Genomic DNA, 18,709 nt, shown 5'->3' with positions numbered 1-18,709 from the left:
ATACATACACAATTACTTACACATACATACATATACATGCTTACATACATACATACAAACAGTTACTTACACATACATACATACATACATACACACATACATACATACATACAAACAGTTACTTACACATACATACACATATACATACATCAGCAGTAATTGTATGACTAGCGCAGGGTACGTTGTGAGTGCAGCACAGGCAGGAGCGCAGCACGTTACTAATGTTCCGCACCAGTGTACCTTACTAACCAGAGCCAACATGGCTGCCGTATGTACAACCACATTGAGTGATACAGCCCAGGCACCTCACTGTAAGGCAACAAATACAAAATGATCACTGCAGGAAACAAAATCATGTGAGGTCTGTGTGCACAGGAGCTTACAATCTAAAGTGGAACATAAACCAAACCCTGACTTGGAAGCTCTGGAAAAGTCAATTCTACAATTTTTTGTTCAAAACTGATTAAAAATGTAGTATTTTCTCAAAAATAAATCTGCAAATTAGGGTTCAGATTCGGCTCAGGATTTGTTGGAATCCTTTTGTGGAGGATTCAGCCGAGTAAAAAAATGATACTTCCTGTGCATCCCCGAGCTTCCTGATCTACTTATTTAACTTCCTGTTCCACTTCCTGTTTTACCAAGTCAACATCCTGTTCTACAATCTCAATAATTTCTCCAAAGCATGCTATTCAATAAAAAAATATTTTATTCACATCAGTAGTTAAAAAACATGTATAGTAATCCCTCTAACGCCTATACATGTTTTTTAACTACTGATGTGAATAAAATATTTTTTTATTGAATAGCATGCTTTGGAGAAATTATTGAGATTGTGGTTTTGCCTCTTTTTGGTCACTAGAGGTCTCCAACATGCTTACTAATAGTATTTACTACTTCTGCTCCCAATTTGATTTAAATAACATCCTGTTCTACCCTTTCAGCTTCCTGTGTGCACAAGAGCTTACAATCTGAAGTGAAACATAATCCAAACCCTTAAAGTGACTTGGAAGCTCTGAAAGACTCAATTCTACAATTGTTTGTTCAAAACTGATCAAAATTTTCAAGTTTTCCCAAACTTCAATGTGCAAATGTGGCTTCAGATTCAGCTCGGGATTTGTTGGAATCTTTTGTGTCTAATTTTTTCAGCTGAATCCCAAAATGATGGTTTCTGTTCATCCCTGCAACTGATACAGCTTCCTGTTCTGCCCATTCAACTTCCTGTTCTGCCTGTTCAGCTTCCTGTTCTGCTCATTCAACTTCCTGTTTTACCTGTTCATAGGGTTGCCAAAAAAATACAGTCCTTCATATATTTTTATGGTTTTTCCCTATAAATAACATTGGCATCAAGCTATATTTTTACCAGCCAGGCCGGGGAAAGAAAACGGCCAGGAGGCAACCCTACCTGTTCAGCTTCCTGTTCTACCCGTTCCACTTCCTGTTTTACCAATTCCACTTCCTGTTCTACCCCTTTATCTTCCCTGACAGGCTGCATTATGAGCTGTGTAGAGTACAAGTTTCTCTGAGCTTGTGTGTGTGTAAATAATTACTCTAATTAACCCTGTTTGTATAAATGATGTTTTCTTTTTAGTCTCAGCTTCCGAAAAGAAACGGTGGATTTGCCAAATGAGGGGAACTGGCACCATTCTTCAAATGTCTGTGTGCTGTGCTGTGTGCCCACCAAGGCCCTGTGCAATAAGGTAAGCCCCGGCCATGCACTCTATATGCAGTATGGCAGCTCCCATGTGGATAAATACAAGATACCTATATAGGAGTATATCTCTTATCCATAGGAAGTCCATGAGTCTGAAGTGCATGCTGTCCAGTTCAGCCCTAATTCCAGGATGGTGGCCACAGGAGGGGCAGATAGAGTCATTAAGATCTGGAATGTAAATCATGGTGAGAACCTATTGCTCGTGTTTATTATTCCTCTAACAGCCGCCACTGGGAATATTTTTGTTCTTAACAACTTATTTGTTATTTGTTGGGGCAGGAATGTTGCAGGTCTGTCGGACACTGGAAGGCAGCGGTGGTGGGATCACCAGTATAGAATTCGACCCCTCCGTGAGTAAAACCACTGACTGAGCTGCTGTATTCACCATACAAAGGAACTCTGAGTATTACTCAATTATTATAAGGGATAATGTACCCCCTACTGTAAATTATAAGGATATTAGAAGTCACAGAGACCATATAAAGGCAAAAGGCTGCAGACTGAGTTATACAGGGAACTCTGAGTATCACTCATGTATTATAAGGGATAATGTACCCCCTACTGTAAATGATAAGGATATTAGAAGTCACTGAGGGGTTCTGTGACCATATAAAGACACAAGGCTGCAGGCTGAGTTATACAGGGAACTCTGAGTATCACTCATGTATTATAAGGGATAATGTACCCCCTACTGTAAATGATAAGGATATTAGAAGTCACTGAGGGTTTATGTGACCATATAAAGACACAAGGCTGCAGGCTGGGTTATACAGGGAACTCTGAGTATCACTCATGTATTATAAGGGATAATGTACCCCCTACTGTAAATGATAAGGATATTAGAAGTCACTGAGGGTTTATGTGACCATATAAAGGCACAAGGCTGCAGGCTGAGTTATACAGGGAACTCTGAGTATCACTCATGTATTATAAGGGATAATGTACCCCCTACTGTAAATGATAAGGATATTAGAAGCCACTGAGGGGTTGTTCTGTGACCATATAAAGGCACAAGGCTGCAGGCTGAGTTATACAGGGAACTCTGAGTATCACTCATGTATTTTTAGGGATACATGTACCCCCTACTGTAAATGATTAGGATATTAGAAGTCACTGAGGGGTTGTTCTGTGACCATATAAAGACACAAGGCTGCAGGCTGAGTTATACAGGGAACTCCGAGTATCACTCATGTATTATAAGGGATAATGTACCCCCTACTGTAAATGATAAGGATATTAGAAGTCACTGAGGGGTTGTTCTGTGACCATATAAAGGCACAAGGCTGCAGGCTGAGTTATACAGGGAACTCTGAGTATCACTCATGTATTATAAGGGATAATGTACCCCCTACTGTAAATGATAAGGATATTAGAAGTCACTGAGGGGTTGTTCTGTGACCATATAAAGGCACAAGGCTGCAGGCTGAGTTATACAGGAACTCTGAGTATCACTCATGTATTTTAAGGGATAATGTACCCCCTACTGTAAATGATAGGATATTAGAAGTCACTGAGGGGTTGTTCTGTGACCATATAAAGGCACAAGGCTGCAGGCTGAGTTATACAGGGAACTCTGAGTATCACTCATGTATTATAAGGGATAATGTACCCCCTACTGTAAATGATAAGGATATTAGAAGTCACTGAGGGGTTGTTCTGTGACCATATAAAGGCACAAGGCTGCAGGCTGAGTTATACAGGGAACTCTGAGTATCACCTGAGTATCACTCGTGTATTATAAGGGATAATGTACCCCCTACTGTAAATGATAAGGATATTAGAAGTCACTGAGGGGTTGTTCTGTGACCATATAAAGGCACAAGGCTGCAGGCTGAGTTATACAGGGAACTCTGAGTATCACCTGAGTATCACTCGTGTATTATAAGGGATAATGTACCCCCTACTGTAAATGATAAGGATATTAGAAGTCACTGAGGGGTTCTGTGACCATATAAAGACACAAGGCTACAGGCTGAGTTATACAGGGAACTCTGAGTATCACTCATGTATTATAAGGGATAATGTACCCCCTACTGTAAATGATAAGGATATTAGAAGCTAGTGAGGGATTCTGTGACCCCCTGGTGGAATTAATTGGCAGGAGCATGACCATTTAATTGGCAGGAGCATGACTGTAGTCTCATGTGTGGAAACATTACATATAACAATATACTATCCCAAATAAATAGTGTTACATAATAATAGTGTTTTGGTTGTGGGTTTCTGTAATACCTTGTCTCTCCAGTAGGTGGCAACAAAACAAAAAAAAATGTATAAGCCATAACACATTTAGAGATTTGCATCACAGAATATATTTTTAGAGGATGATGCTTAAGGTAATGTAAGGTAAGGTATTGTGCATTCCAGTATAGGACATAGTGTATGACCCTTGGTTAATTACCCTATGAGTCATTGTGCTGATAGTGGGACAGACCCTTAAATATCAGTAACACTTGGGTTTCAGATTTCCTAAAGCTCCCCAGTCTGCTGTAATAGTTACTATAGGTATGGTCTGTACTAATAACAGAACTACTCTTTGATTTCCAAGCATAGTAAGGGTCCTGTTCATACTTTGGGAGCTCAGCCTTATATTTTGGGGCTTAATGAAGCTGAGACTGTGTGTCCTATTCAGGCCTGGACTGGCAATCTGTGGGTTCTGGCAAATGCCAGAGGGGCTGCTGCAAGTTGCCATAAACAGTCACTATTTATTGTGAGTTGTTTGGGCCTCTGTGTACTTGATATGTCAGGGCCAATAGTTCAGAACTGGTCCCATTCCCCATATCTTTCATTTTTAAATTAACTTTTAGAGTAAGAGTTGTTTTTTCCCGAAACAAATATTTGAGTTTTTCTAGGGTAGTTGCAGTAAAAACTTAAAATTATCAGGTTCAAATTAATTTTCAAGATTTATTATCCTGAAATCCGAAAATACTCCAAATAACCTGTCGAGATCATGTCGGAGTCAATGGCAGGGGCCCCTTTATCCATCTGAAGATGTTGGTAGCCTTCATGATGTTCAGATTTCTTTCGGTGGTTTCACTCGAAACGTGATCAAATCAAGTTTTTCCCCCTCCGATTGCACTGATTCAAGGTTTTTACATTCGTGTTTTTTCATACATAAGCCAGCATTCAAATTGTAAGTTTATTCAAGGTATAAAAAACCTCACAAACTCGACCTTTGATTAATGACCCCCCTTAGTGTGATGTAGAGAGTCATAGTCTCAATTTGACATTTTTTTTTTTGTGCTTTTTGAGTTATTTAGTTTTTTATTCAGCAGCTCTCCTGTTTGTAATTCCAGCCATCTGGTTGCTAGGGTCCAAATTCCCCTAGCAACCATGCACTGATGTGAGTAAGAGACTGGAATATGAATAGGAGAGGCCTGAATAGAAAGATGAGTTATAAAAAATAGCAATAACAATACATTTGTAGCCTTACAGAGCATTTGTTTTTAGATGGGGTCAGTGACCCCCCATTTGAAAGCTGAAAAGAGTCAGAAGGAACAGGCAAATATTTCAAAAACTATAAAAAAGAGAAAATGAAGGCCAGTTGAAAAGTTGCTTAGAATTAGCCATTCTATAACATACTAAAGTTAACTTTTAACTGAACCTCCCATGTAGATCTTCACTAATTCCCATTGCCCATAATACTCAGCTTCTAATACTCCGATAAAGAACGGCTTCTATTGTATTTTCCTTCTCTATATCTCCAGGGCCTTCATATTCTGGCTGCGTCGTTTGATGGTGCCGCCCACCTCTGGAAATTAGACGGTAAAGCTTATGTAAGGTTCTCTTTTTACTATTTCTGTAATTATTATACATTTTGTTTTTGATGTTTTTAGTTTCAATGTATTATTGATTGATTTATGTATTTAAACAGATAAACAGTACAGGCCACCAAAGGGGCTATATGGGCAAGTGGCCATGGGATTTCCATACAGACAGCTCATAGCCATGTCTCTGCTTGTCTCATTTAGGAGTCTCTCACTGGCCACACAGGGAAGGTAACGGCTGCTAAATTCAAGATGTCCCTGCACCGGGCTGTGACCTGTAGCTTGGACAGGACAATAAGGGAATGGGATCTCCAGAAAGCAGCGTGTGAGTACATTAGCTTCAAGTGAAATACACTATAAATATATCCAATATACACATAGATATGCAACAACTGCTTGTTCTACAAGCCCCAGCCCTATGTTTCCTGTTTTTGAATCCAGGAAATCTAGCAACTTATTTCCTGTGTGTTGGTTGAAGTTAAGCAGTATATTCCCTGTTTCTTGTAGGATGTTAAACAGTATATTTTTTGTTTGTTGCAGGAAGTTAAGCAGTATATTTCCTGTTTCTTGTAGGATGTTAAACAGTATATTTCCTGTTTGTTGCAGGAAGTTAAGCAATATTTTTTCTCCTTGTTGCAGGAAGTTAAGCAGTATATTTCCTGTTTCTTGTAGGATGTTAAACAGTAGATTTCCTATTTTTTGCAAAAAGTTAAGCAGTATATTTCCTGTTTCCTGTAGGATGTTAAACACTATATTTCCTGTTTGTTGCAGGAAGTTTAGCAATATTTTTTCTCCTTGTTGCGGGAAGTTAAGCAGTATATTTTCTGTTTGTTGCAGGAAGTTGAGCAGTATATTTCCTGTTTCTTGTAGGATGTTAAACAGTATATTTCCTGTTTGTTGCAGGAAGTTAAGCAATATTTTTTCTCCTTGTTGCGGGAAGTTAAGCAGTATATTTTCTGTTTGTTGCAGGAAGTTGAGCAGTATATTTCCTGTTTCTTGTAGGATGTTAAACAGTATATTTCCTGTTTGTTGCAGGAAGTTAAACAGTAAATTTCCTGTTTCTTGTAGGATGTCAAACAGTATATTTCCTGTTTGTTGCAGGAAGTTAAGCAGTAAATTTCCTGTTTCTTGTAGGATGATAAACAGTATATTTCCTGTTTGTTGCCAGAAGTTAAGCAATATTTTTCCTCCATATTGCCGAAAGTTAAGCAGTATATTTCAGTTTGTTGCCAAATGTTAAGCAGTATATTTCCTGTTTGTTGCCAGAATTTAAGCAATATTTTGTCTCCTTGTTGCCGGAAGTTGAGCATTATGTTTTCTGTTTGTTGCAGAAAGTTGAGCATTAAACAGTATATTTCCAGATTTTTGCTGGAAGTTAAGCAATATTTTTTCTCCATATTGCCGAAAGTAAAGCAGTATATTTTCTGTTTGTTGGCAGAAGTTAAGCAATATTTTTTCGATTTGTTCATGGAAGTTAAGCAGTATATTTCCTGTTTCTTGTAGGATGTTAAAAAGTATATTTCCAACTTGTTGCTTGAAGTTAAGCAATATTTTTTCTCTTTGTTCCTGGAAGTTAAGCAATATTTATTCTCCATATTGCCAAATGTTAAAGCAATATTTTTTCACTTTGTTCCTGGAAGTTAAAGTGGACCTGTCACCCAGACACAAAAATCTGTATAATAAAAGTCCTTTTCAAATTAAACATGAAATCCAATTTCTGTTTTTTATTAAAGCATTCATAGCTGTTGTAAACTCATTTAAAAATCTCAGCTGTCAATCAAATATGGTCTGCCCCTCCTCTATGCCAGTGGCATAGAGGCGGGGCAGACAATTACTTTCACTTTCCATTCAGCACTTCCTATATGTCACTGCTCTCCCCACATTCCCCCGTTCTCTTAAACATTTAATTGTGTAGCCAGGGCATGGGGATGGACATTGGGTTCCCCATTCTGGTGCACAAACAAGATTCTGAGATGATACAAGACTTGTCTTAATAACAGTGTCCACAAAATGGCTCCTGCCTGCTTGTTATAATTATGAATTCCCAGACTGAAGGAAGCAAGATTCAAATAATTTATATCGTGTAATTAAAGTTAATTTTGCTTGACTAATCTGATAAAATAGGATTTTGAATAATTTTTTTGGGTGACGGGTCCCCTTTAAGCAGTATATTTTCTGTTTGTTGCAGTAAGTTGAGCAGTATATTTCCTGTTTCTTGTAGAATGTTAAATAGTATTTTCCTGCTTTTCCCTGCCAGAAGTTAAGCAGTATTTTTCCTGCTTGTTGCGGAAGTTAATATTCAACATTTAATTAAAGTTTACAATAAACATGCAAATTACACAAATTTTCCTGAAGCAGGGATAATAGGATAAGACTCAAATACTAATCTTGCCCTTCAAAGTTAAGGACAAAATATACAAAGATTAAATATAATATTCATGCATAAACAATTAGATAGGTTAGAAAATAAAGTAAATTAAAACAAGATTAAACAAAATAAGGCCCGATGTTTGGAAAAACAAAGTAAAGAATGAACTATTATTTCCTGAGGAACACAAACTTGGATAAATTTGACAAGTATAGAACAGAGATGACTCTCAATCAGACCTGCAAGTTTAAACATGAAGCATTTTAAAAATCTGATATTTATTTGTAGAGTCAATAAAATCAAATTAGAGCGACTGTGTCTTTTTAAACAACACTTTACATTTTGCTTTAATGGCTTCTTGCCAGCTCGGCTCAGTAAGATAAGAAATGATATCAGATGTCGAGGGAAAATCTTTTTATTTTAACCAATTGTAAAATAAGACTTTCTTGGAGGCAGCCATAAATAAAAATCGCAATTTATGTATTTGTTTTGCTAAGGAATCTGACTGGGAGTTGGATAATAACTCACTGTTATTAATATGCAATAAAACCTGGAGATAACTTAACATTTGTTTTCAGTTTAATATTCAAAGAACTTTCCACATTGTTCCAAAAATGTCTTATTTTGAACAGGATCAAATATAATTAAATAATTTAAGGTTAACTTTTTCAGAGATTTTGCTGACAAATGTTTTTCGATAACCTAGATGAACAAGTTGAAACGTTTGGACCCTCCAGCTCTCAGAAAGAATCATCTTGTTATATGTCTGCATAGAAGTAACAAGAACAGAGGGCGACACAATTTGTTGTCCATTTAGAAGACACAACTGCTAACGCATGATTATCCTTTGAGAAACATCCCAAAATTGACCAGATAGTTTAGCTGTATTCATATTTGTTGTTGTTATTCAGAGCCTGAGTCAGCCCATGATTTCATACCACAAGGTTACTTTTGTGCTCGATCGATGAAAGACCACAATAACATGCTAAATAATAGTATTTATCCATTTCAAGCATTTTGAATTTGTCTTTAAACGCCGACAATGAAATTAAGGATTTGACACTGGTATCAAATTCATCATTACTATGACTCCTTTAGCATCTCGGGGCAAAAAGAAAGGAGAGGACTTTTGGTAGTGTGATTCTTTCAATAAGAGTTTTACTGGCAGAAAAGGAGTTTGTGAATTACTAAAGCCATGACAATAAAATAAATATTTACAAACAAATATAGAATCCCAATCATACGGAACATTTTTCCAGTTATAATACAGATAGAATATCAGAATTGTCTGAACCATTTCAATATCTGGATTTGTAAAGGTATTGCCTTGACAAATCCATTTCATCAAATACCTTGTTACATAGTTACATAGTTCGGGTTGAAAAAAGACAAAGTCCATCAAGTTCAACCCCTCCAAATGAAAACCCAGCCCCATACACACACCCCTCCCTACTGTCACATAAATGATATATACCCATATCTATACTAACTATAGAGTTTAGTATCACAATAGCCTTTGATATTATGTCTGTCCAAGAAATCATCCAAGTCCCTCTTATAGTCTCTGCACTCTCTCCAGCTCATTTATATCCCTCTTAAGGACTGGAGTCCAAAACTGCCCCCATACTCCAGATGAGGCCTCACCAGGGACCTATAAAGAGGCAGAATTATGTTTTCATCCCTTGAGTTAATGCCCTTTTTTATGTAAGACAGAACTTTATTTGCTTTAGTAGCCACAGAATGACACTGCCCAGAATTAGACAACTTGTTATCTACAAAGACCCCTAGATCCTTCTCATTTAAGGAAACTCCCAACACACTGCCATTTAGTGTATAACTTGCATTTATATTATTTTTGCCAAAGTGCATAACCTGCATTTATCAACATTGAACCTCATTTTCCAGTTTGCTGCCCAGTTTTCCAGTTTAGACAAATCACTGTGCAAAGTGGCAGCATCCTACATGGAACCTATAGTTCTGCACAATTTAGTCTCATCTGCACAAATAGAAACAGTACTTTCAATGGCCACCTCCAGGTCATTAATAAACAAGTTGAAAAGCAAGGGACCTAGTACAGAGCCCTGCGGTACTCCACTAACAACACTGGTCCAATTAGAAAATGTTCCATTTCCCACCACTCTTTGTAGTCTATCTTTTAGCCAGTTCTCTATCCAGGTACAAATACTATGTTCCAGGCCAACATTCCTTCATTTAACCAGTAACCTTCTGTGTGGCACTGTATCAAATGCTTTAGCAAAGTCTAGTTCTAGTCTCCTTTGAATTTCCTCATGTGTGAACCATGCATCATTAGTTGTATTACTAGAATTGCGACTATTAAGAAGAAAACCTTCATTAACTGGTTCCTCATTTGTGTAGACAGACGAAAAATATGAGTTCAGAATCTGCGCTTTTATTTTGTTTTCATCAACCAGCTGGTCCCCCTCTGATAATAAAGGTCCCACCCCTTCCAAACGTTTTTGAGATTTTTGAGAGTTATTTCTTTAAAATACAGCTGGATATAGACTCACATACAAGATTAGAAGTCAGCAGTCACCCTTAGGGTATATTAGATGAGGGTGCAAGTCTTAAGTGGCCTCTTCCACCTGTTCCGTAAACGAAATCGATGAGTAGACAGCACCACTGATGGTGTGGTCTACTCATCGATTTCGTTTCTATACTCACATACATTCATTATCTTAGTTTTATCCACATTGATCTTATAACCTAAGAAAGATTGAAAATCACTGAAAAGACAAAAAATATCCTGAGGTGTAAAATTGGGTTTCTGTATTATTAACAGTGTCATCAGTATTTGCTATAACTTTTAGCTCTTTCTCATTGATCTCAATGCCCTGGATAATTTTTTGAAGATTCAAGAATACAAATTCGTGGTTCTAACGCAATGTTAAATAATAAAGGCGATAAGGGGCACCTTTAAAAATTCTAAAGGGTAAAGATCGGGCCCCCTCTAAAATAACTTGAGCTTTAGGATTAGAGTAAATATATTAGATTGCCGATCGAACAGACTACTGATACCAAACTTTTCTAAACAAATAAAGAGATGTTCCCAAACAATATTATGAAATGCCTTTTTGGCATCAATATTAGTTATGGAGCACGTAATCTTGTGTTTTTTGGCAAATAATATTGTGTTTCCTTATTGTATTTAATAAAATCATTTTGGGCTTCAGAAATCACAGAAGGTAAAATCAGAGATCTGCCAATACTGTGATTTAATAAAGATATTGACCTATAGGATAATGGAAGAGAGTTCACTAGAGGGCAATTTCTTGTCAAAGGGTGAGTTAAAAGGGTGAACTTTTGTCTTTGCCAATTTTTTTTGCAGATGAGGAGCAGTAACAAGGCAGATATACAGAAGGGTGCTGTTCTGTGCTTAACTATCTCATATTTACCCTTTAACCATTTGTTTCCTCAGGTACAAGGAGAATTTCAGTGTCTTCGTATTGCAGTGATGTGGTTTGTTCTGATTACTACATGATCAGTGGGCACCATGACAAGAAAATCCGATTCTGGGACAGCAGGTAAATTCTGCAATTACTGCGTGGCTGCACTTTTTTGAGCACTGCTAGTTATTTAAAATATAGTTCTGCTGTAGATGTTGTGGGTATTTGCTTGTTGCTATAAGGGATTTGGGTACTTATGTCTACTATATGTTACTCTGTGGTTCACAGGTACTCATGTCCTCTTGTTATGATTTGTGATTACTCTTGTCTGCATGTTACCGTATGGTTTGTGGGTACTGGTGTCAGCTTGTTACTCTATGGTTTGTGGGTACTCCTGTCTGCTTGTTACTCTATGGTTTGTGGGTACTCCTGTCTGCTTGTTACTCTATGGTTTGTGGGTACTCCTGTCTGCTTGTTACTCTATGGTTTGTGGGTACTCCTGTCTGCTTGTTACTCTATGGTTTGTGGGTACTCCTGTCTGCTTGTTACTCTATGGTTTGTGGGTACTCCTGTCTGCTTGTTACTCTATGGTTTGTGGGTACTCCTGTCTGCTTGTTACTCTATGGTTTGTGGATACTCATGTGTCCTGTGGTTGCTGTGAGAGCTGTGTATTTGAGTGCTGGATCCAAGTGTACTGGGTTGGGTCATATCTTCCTGATGTGGTTCATGTAGGTCAGAGAACTGCTTTAGGGAGGTGACACTGGAGGAGAAGATCACTTCTCTTTTCATGGACCAAGAACAAGGCCAACTGCTAAGCTGCTCCCGGGACGATGTTCTGAGCCTCTTCGACTTGCGCACAAGTATCGTCCGGCAGGTATTCAGGTAGTAACCAGTTACCCAAACTCTATAATGCACCTCTCTTCTTATTCCCCATCTGGTGCCATCCCCTGGCCTTGACACCATGCTAGTCTTCTCCTGTGTAGAGCACAACATGTCCAACCCCTGTCCCCTGTCCCCTGTCTCATTAAAAAATAACCTTCTACACAAAGCTAATGAAAAAGAGGAGGTGGGCTGCAGGGAGCCCAACACCCCCAATATAAATATTTAACACTACCTAACTTTGGTTCAACATTTAATCAAAAGCAGTGACGCCCAAACACACCCCAAATCTCTTTGTATGCAATTGTATTTAGGGTGAATCTGTGTAACCAGTTAGAAAATCACTTTGTGTTCATTCAGATTGTTTAGCCAAGTCACTTACCTGTTGGCCTATACGTAGGCCCCCTTCCCAAAATAGTTATTGGCTACGGGTATGATCTACATGTAAAAAAAAAAACCAGATGGCACCTGACCCTGGTAGATGTCTTCTCAACTGACCCCTGAGAGCAGCCCTAATCAGATCCCTGATCCTCTTTATTATCTTCTTTAGAGCGGATGGCTTCAAGTGTGGATGTGATTGGACTAAAGCCATACTGAGGTAAGTCCTGTCCTTATGATCATACAAGATCCTTGTTGCACCTACAGCAGGGCAGAAACCTTCATAGGGCTCTTGGCTAGGAAAAGCCCTTGGACATACCATGCCTTTGTCCTACGGGGGAGCCTTATAAAGGTGGTTTCTTTATTATGTTATTCTTACTGTGCAGCCCCTGGGGCATAGGGGCAGTATTTAGCTCTTCATTTGGCATGTGCCCAGGTTTCTTTCAACACTGTCTCTTCTAGCCATTTGCATTGTCTCTTTCTGCTTGTAGCCCCGATGGGAATTACACCACAGCCGGCTCTGCGGATGGCACCATCTTCATATGGAACACACGCACAGGATTACTGGAGAGGAGCCTCAATGGGCAGCATAAGTAGGTCAAACTGCTTGTAACTGATTATTTACCCTTCTCTATTGGGCCCTAGCACCCCCAGACTGACATTGGCCATGTACCTGTATTATTATTATTATTATAAAACTCTAAAAGAAAATTGTGTTTTTTTCCTGAGCTCCACCCATTGTAATTTGTTTAAATAGAGAAATGAACTCTGAAAAATTCCTCTTTTCTCTAAGCTGAGCCCTGGTTAAAGGAACAGTAACATCAAAAAATGTTTTTTTAAAAATTCGTTACTATACAACGAAAAAAAAACACCAACACCAATTAAACTTTAAAATCACAAAGTCTTTATTAAGAAATAACTTACAGAAACTCCACTTCCTGTCCTCTTCAGAAAAGGCGACAGGGCGACCATCGATCCTGCTGTGCTCCATTTCTTCTGCCTGGCTATTCTTACTGACGGCATGCGTCTTCTTCTCCTTTTTGGATTCGGTGGATGAAGAAAGAAGACACTCTGGCAAGGCAGTGGTGGTGCGTTGGGCATGTTTTGTAAGAAGCTGGGGCTCCCTGCAGCATACGCGCAGATACAGTACAGTAGGAGAGCTGTCGGAAGAGCTAAAGCAGCAGCGCACAGACGGCAGGGAGCCCGATAGTTCTGATCAGAGCAATTGCCAACCCAAGCCCAGAGCCTGGCTCCTTCCCATCTCTGCAGCATCGGGATTCCAACCAGCGCCAAGCAAATCGTCCATAGGTGCACCTAGAATTCTCTCCGGTTAGAACTCTAATCATCTTGTCTCTGTGGATCCTCGGCACCCCCACCCCTGCTGCTTGTCTCACTAGCAGGTCGGCAAAACATGCCCAACACACCACCACTGCCTTGCCAGAGTGTCTTCTTTCTTCATCCACCGAATCCAACAAGGAGAAGAAGCTGCATGCTGTCAGTAAGAATAGCCAGGCAGGAGAAATGGATCGATGGTCGCCCTGTCGCCCAGGAAGTGGAGTTTCTGTAAGTTTCTGTAAGTTATTTCTAAATAAAGACTTTGTGATTTTAAAGTTTAATTTGTGTTGGTGTTTTTTTTTTCGTTGTATAGTAACAAATTTTTTAAATATTGTTTTGGATTTTACTGTTCCTTTAAGCTTTGAGATAAGGAGCAGCTCTTATATAGTAGGCATATCTGTGGGCTGTTAAAGGGTTGGTTCACTTTTAAATTTTAGTATGTTATAGAATGGCTAATTCTAAGCAACTTTTCAATTGGTCTTCATTATTTAGTTATTATTGTTATATTTTTAATTATTTGCCATTTTCTTATGTCTCTTACAGCTTTGCAATGGGGGATATTGACCCCATCTAAAAAACAAATGCTCTGTAAGGCTACAAATGTATTGTTATTGCTACTTTTTATTACTAGTCTATCTATTCAGGCCTCTCCTATTCATATTCCAGTTTCTTATTCAAATCAATGCATGGTTGCTATGGTAATTTGGACCCTAGCATCCAGATGGCTGAAATTGCAAACTGGAGAGCTGCTGAATAAAAAAACTAAATAAGTCAAAAACCACAAATAATAAAAAATGAAAATCAATTGCAAATTGTCTCAGAATATCACTCTCTATATCATACTAAAAGTTAACTCAAAGGTGAACAACCCCTTTAATCTGTGGGCTGGTAATATTTTGTTTCACTACCATCTCCTTCTCAAACAATTTTTGTTCAGTGCAAGAAATAACATAATTAATAGATAAGTCAGACAATAGGCACAATATTATGATCAGTGCAGGCCCTATTCATTGATCTCATGTTGAAAAAGAGAGTATACTGCCCCTTTAGTGCCTGGTAAAACATATTGGGCTGTGAAGCTGCTTGTAATACTCTTTGGGTAGTTTCAGTCCTAAAGTGTATTTCTTTTGCTATCTGGTCTGCAGAACCTCGGTGAATGCGGTGACTTGGTCAGTGTCTGGAGACTATGTGGTCAGTGTAGACCGGGGTAAGATGGCCGTTCTGTGGAGCGACTATTAAAACCTTCACAATGTCTTTCCGCTTCCTGTACATGGGATGAGTCTCAGTGGGACAGAGAATTTGGATAATTTTGACGACATTGCAACAAAGCTGCTAAAAACCATATGGACGAGCCTTGGTGACGTCACTTCCAGTCTCCGTGATGTAGGAGCCTCTTGGTGCCATCATCAGTGAAGTGACATCATATCCAGCCTCTGTGACATCAGCACAGTGACAGCATTCAGATCTCCGTGATTTTGGAATCTTCTGATGACACAAACCCAGTAAAATTAGTACCAGGCTAATGCCAAACTCAAACCAGCCAAAGAGTCACATGGGCAGATATGGCGCCACTGTAGCATACACCTGTGCCAAGTCTCATATTGACATGAACATAAGGCTGTGTTTAGCAGGGTCCAAGCTGGGGCCACCACCCTTGGTCCTTCACATGTTGGGCCTTATATTTTGGACAATGCTGCCAAAGACTGCACACACTCTATAGAACACCTGTGCCAAAGTCTTTAAGATGAGTGTGTGGCCGGCCTGTCTCATGGTGCAGAGTAAGGACATTTTTATTAATTTATCTCTCATGCTCTATGTATTATGGGATAGCGTATTCTGCACTCTCTTGACCATTTGCACTTACCCGTCTAGCCTTAATGTGAAGACCACAAAAGTCGCCAAATCATTAACCTCCTACCAAATATGTCTGTCTCAAACAATCATTTCTGGACTGTTCATTCACTTTGCTTGGCCTGTGAGATATACACCATTTCAATATGGCCCCACAAAAGAGGTTCCATAGGTTCTATGGAATCCCTAGTCACAAACGAGGTGTCACCCGTCTAGGGAAATGGGCCACGGATGGCACCATAAATAATAATGTGACTACAATAATAAGATAAAAAAAAGGGGATTCTGAGAAGTTCGCCTGGAATGTCACTGATCAGTATAGTTAAGTGAGCCTGTGCCCAGCATTGGGCAGCGAACCTGGGCTTTTAGCTAAACAGACCACATAACCATTCTCAGCACCCTAGATTTGTTTTTGCCTTTGCAACAATGCACCGCTGAGAGGTTCTCTGATACTTTGGAATGGTCAGAAGGATAGGTGTGTGATTATTGGATAACCAGAGGGCAGATTAAAGCTCAACACCTTTGAAAACCCATAGGTAAATTTTTCATTGAATTTGATGTACCTTATGGTATGTTAAAGTCTGATTGGTTGGATAGATTGGTGGGTCATTGTGGGCAGACAGACCAATGTTTTATGAACAAAAAGCAGCCGTTCACCACAAACAAAGTCAGAACTGGATACACGGTCAGGCTAGATGCTTGACAGACTTGATAGTCTTATTTGGATCATGTTGGCCCCCTATAATAATTCAATGTTTTAATAAGTATGTTTGCCTTGAAATAGTTTTGCCATACTATACAGAACTGGCTTTGGGGCTCTAATATGAGTGGTTGACATTGCCTTATCACATAAGTGGACCCCAGTATAGCTGCAGTTGTAGGTAGGTGGAGGTTGGTCTAGTAGGGCAAGGTGGTTTCAAAAGGACAAGATGTTTACAATGGGGCAAGATGAAGAAGGTAGCACAAGAGGCTATAGTAGGGCAAGATGGGGACAGTAGAAAAAGATGAGGTAGTAGAACAAGATGGAGATAGCAGGACAAGGTAGTGATTGTAGGACAAGGTTGGTTACAGTTAGGCAAGGTGGAAACAATAGAACTAGATGGATAAAGTAGCGCAAGATAGTGACAGTAGGACAGATGGAAATTATAGAACGCAATGGAGACAGTAGAACAAGAATGTGACAATAGTACAAGATGGTGGCAGTAGGACAAGATTGAGACAGTAGGACAAGATTGAGACAATAGGGCAAGATGGAAACAGTAGGACAAGATAGTGACAATAGGATGTGATTGAGACAGTAGGACAAGATTGAGACAAAAGGACAAGATGGAGACAGTAGGACAAGATGGAGACAGTAGGACACGATTGAGACAAAAGGACACAATGGAGACAGTAGGACACGATGGAGACAGTAGGACACGATAGAGACAGCGGGGAAAAATGATGACAGTAGGGTAAGATGGTGACAGTAGGGCAAGATGATGACAGTAGGGCAAGATGGTGACAGTAGGACAAGATGGTGACAGTAGGACAAGATTGAGACAGTAGGACAAGATGAAGACTGTGGGGCAAGATGGTGACAGTAGGACAAGATGGAGACAGTAGGACAAGATGGAGACAGTAGGACAAGATGGAGACAGTAGGACAAGATGGAGACAGTAGGACAAGATGGAGACAGTAGGACAAGATGGAGACAGTGGGGCAAGATGGAGACAGTGGGGCAAGATAGAGACAGTAGGGCAAGATGGAGACAGTAGGCCAAATGGAGACCATAAGTCAAGATAGATACAGTAGAGCAAGATGGAAACAGTAGGGCAAGATGGAGACAGTAGGACAAGATGGGGACAGTAGGACAAGATGGAGACAGTAGGACAAGATGGAGACAGTAGGACACGATGGAGACAGTAGGACACGATGGAGACAGTAGGACACGACGGAGACAGTAGGACACGATAGAGACAGCGGGGAAAGATGGTGACAGTAGGATAAGATGGTGACTGTAGGGCAAGATGATGACAGTAGGACAAGATGGAGACAGTAGGACAAGATGGAGACAGTAGGAGAAGATGGAGACAGTAGGACAAGATGGAGACAGTAGGACACGATGGAGACAGTAGGACACGATGGAGACACTAGGGCAAGATGGGATACAGTAGGGTGAAGAGATTAACAGTAGGTCAAGATGAAGACAGTAGGACAAAATGGAGACAGTGGTGCAAGATGGAGACAGTAGGACAAGATGGAGACAGTGGTGCAAGATGGTGACAGTAGGACAAGATGGAGACAGTAGGACAAGATGGAGACAGTGGGGCAAGATGGAGACAGTGGGGCAAGATAGAGACAGTAGGGCAAGATGGAGACAGTAGGCCAAATGGAGACCATAAGTCAAGATAGATACAGTAGAGCAAGATGGAAACAGTAGGGCAAGATGGTGGCAGTAGGACAAGATGGAGACAGTAGGACAAGATGGAGACAGTAGGAGAAGATGGAGACAGTAGGACAAGATGGAGACAGTAGGACACGATGGAGACAGTAGGACACGACGGAGACAGTAGGACACGATAGAGACAGCGGGGAAAGATGGTGACAGTAGGGTAAGATGGTGACAGTAGGGCAAGATGGTGACAGTAGGACAAGATGGTGACAGTAGGACAAGATTGAGACAGTAGGACAAGATTGAGACAGTAGGACAAGATGAAGACTGTGGGGCAAGATGGAAATAGTAGGGCAAGATGGAGACAGTAGGACAAGATGGAGACCATAAGTCAAGATAGGGACAGTAGAGCAAGATGGAAACAGTAGGGCAAGATGGTGGCAGTAGGACAAGATTGTGACAGTAGGACGATATGTAAACAGTAGGACAAGATAGCGACAGTGGGGCAAGATGGAAACAGTATGGTAAGATGAAGACTGTAGGACAAGATGGAGACAGTAGAACATGATTGAGATAATAGGACATGATGGAGACAATAGGACACGATGGAGACAGTAGGACACGATTGAGACAATAGGACAC

The 18,709-nt window shown here is 39.8% G+C and overlaps 1 protein-coding gene across 1 annotated transcript in view; it reads left to right on the top strand.

Moving 5' to 3' along the window:
• Positions 1-16,968, top strand: part of LOC108708826 (protein Atg16l2) — a 37,127-nt gene extending 20,159 nt beyond the window's left edge. Inside the window, exons 9-18 of the mRNA XM_018247890.2 lie at positions 1,589-1,697; positions 1,791-1,896; positions 1,991-2,061; positions 5,419-5,487; positions 5,683-5,803; positions 11,283-11,388; positions 11,983-12,132; positions 12,680-12,727; positions 12,999-13,100; positions 14,988-16,968. Of these exons, the coding sequence (XP_018103379.2) occupies positions 1,589-1,697; positions 1,791-1,896; positions 1,991-2,061; positions 5,419-5,487; positions 5,683-5,803; positions 11,283-11,388; positions 11,983-12,132; positions 12,680-12,727; positions 12,999-13,100; positions 14,988-15,081 (976 nt within the window). The 3' untranslated portion in view covers positions 15,082-16,968. The remainder of the gene's footprint in view (positions 1-1,588; positions 1,698-1,790; positions 1,897-1,990; positions 2,062-5,418; positions 5,488-5,682; positions 5,804-11,282; positions 11,389-11,982; positions 12,133-12,679; positions 12,728-12,998; positions 13,101-14,987) is intronic.
• The last annotated feature ends 1,741 nt before the right edge of the window (positions 16,969-18,709 follow it).

The sequence above is a fragment of the Xenopus laevis genome, chromosome 2L (assembly GCF_017654675.1).
Source record: "Xenopus laevis strain J_2021 chromosome 2L, Xenopus_laevis_v10.1, whole genome shotgun sequence".
In the NCBI taxonomy this organism is placed as follows: Eukaryota; Metazoa; Chordata; class Amphibia; order Anura; family Pipidae; genus Xenopus; species Xenopus laevis.
Note: the sequence above shows the minus strand (reverse complement) of the source record. Positions and strands in the feature narration are given on the sequence as shown.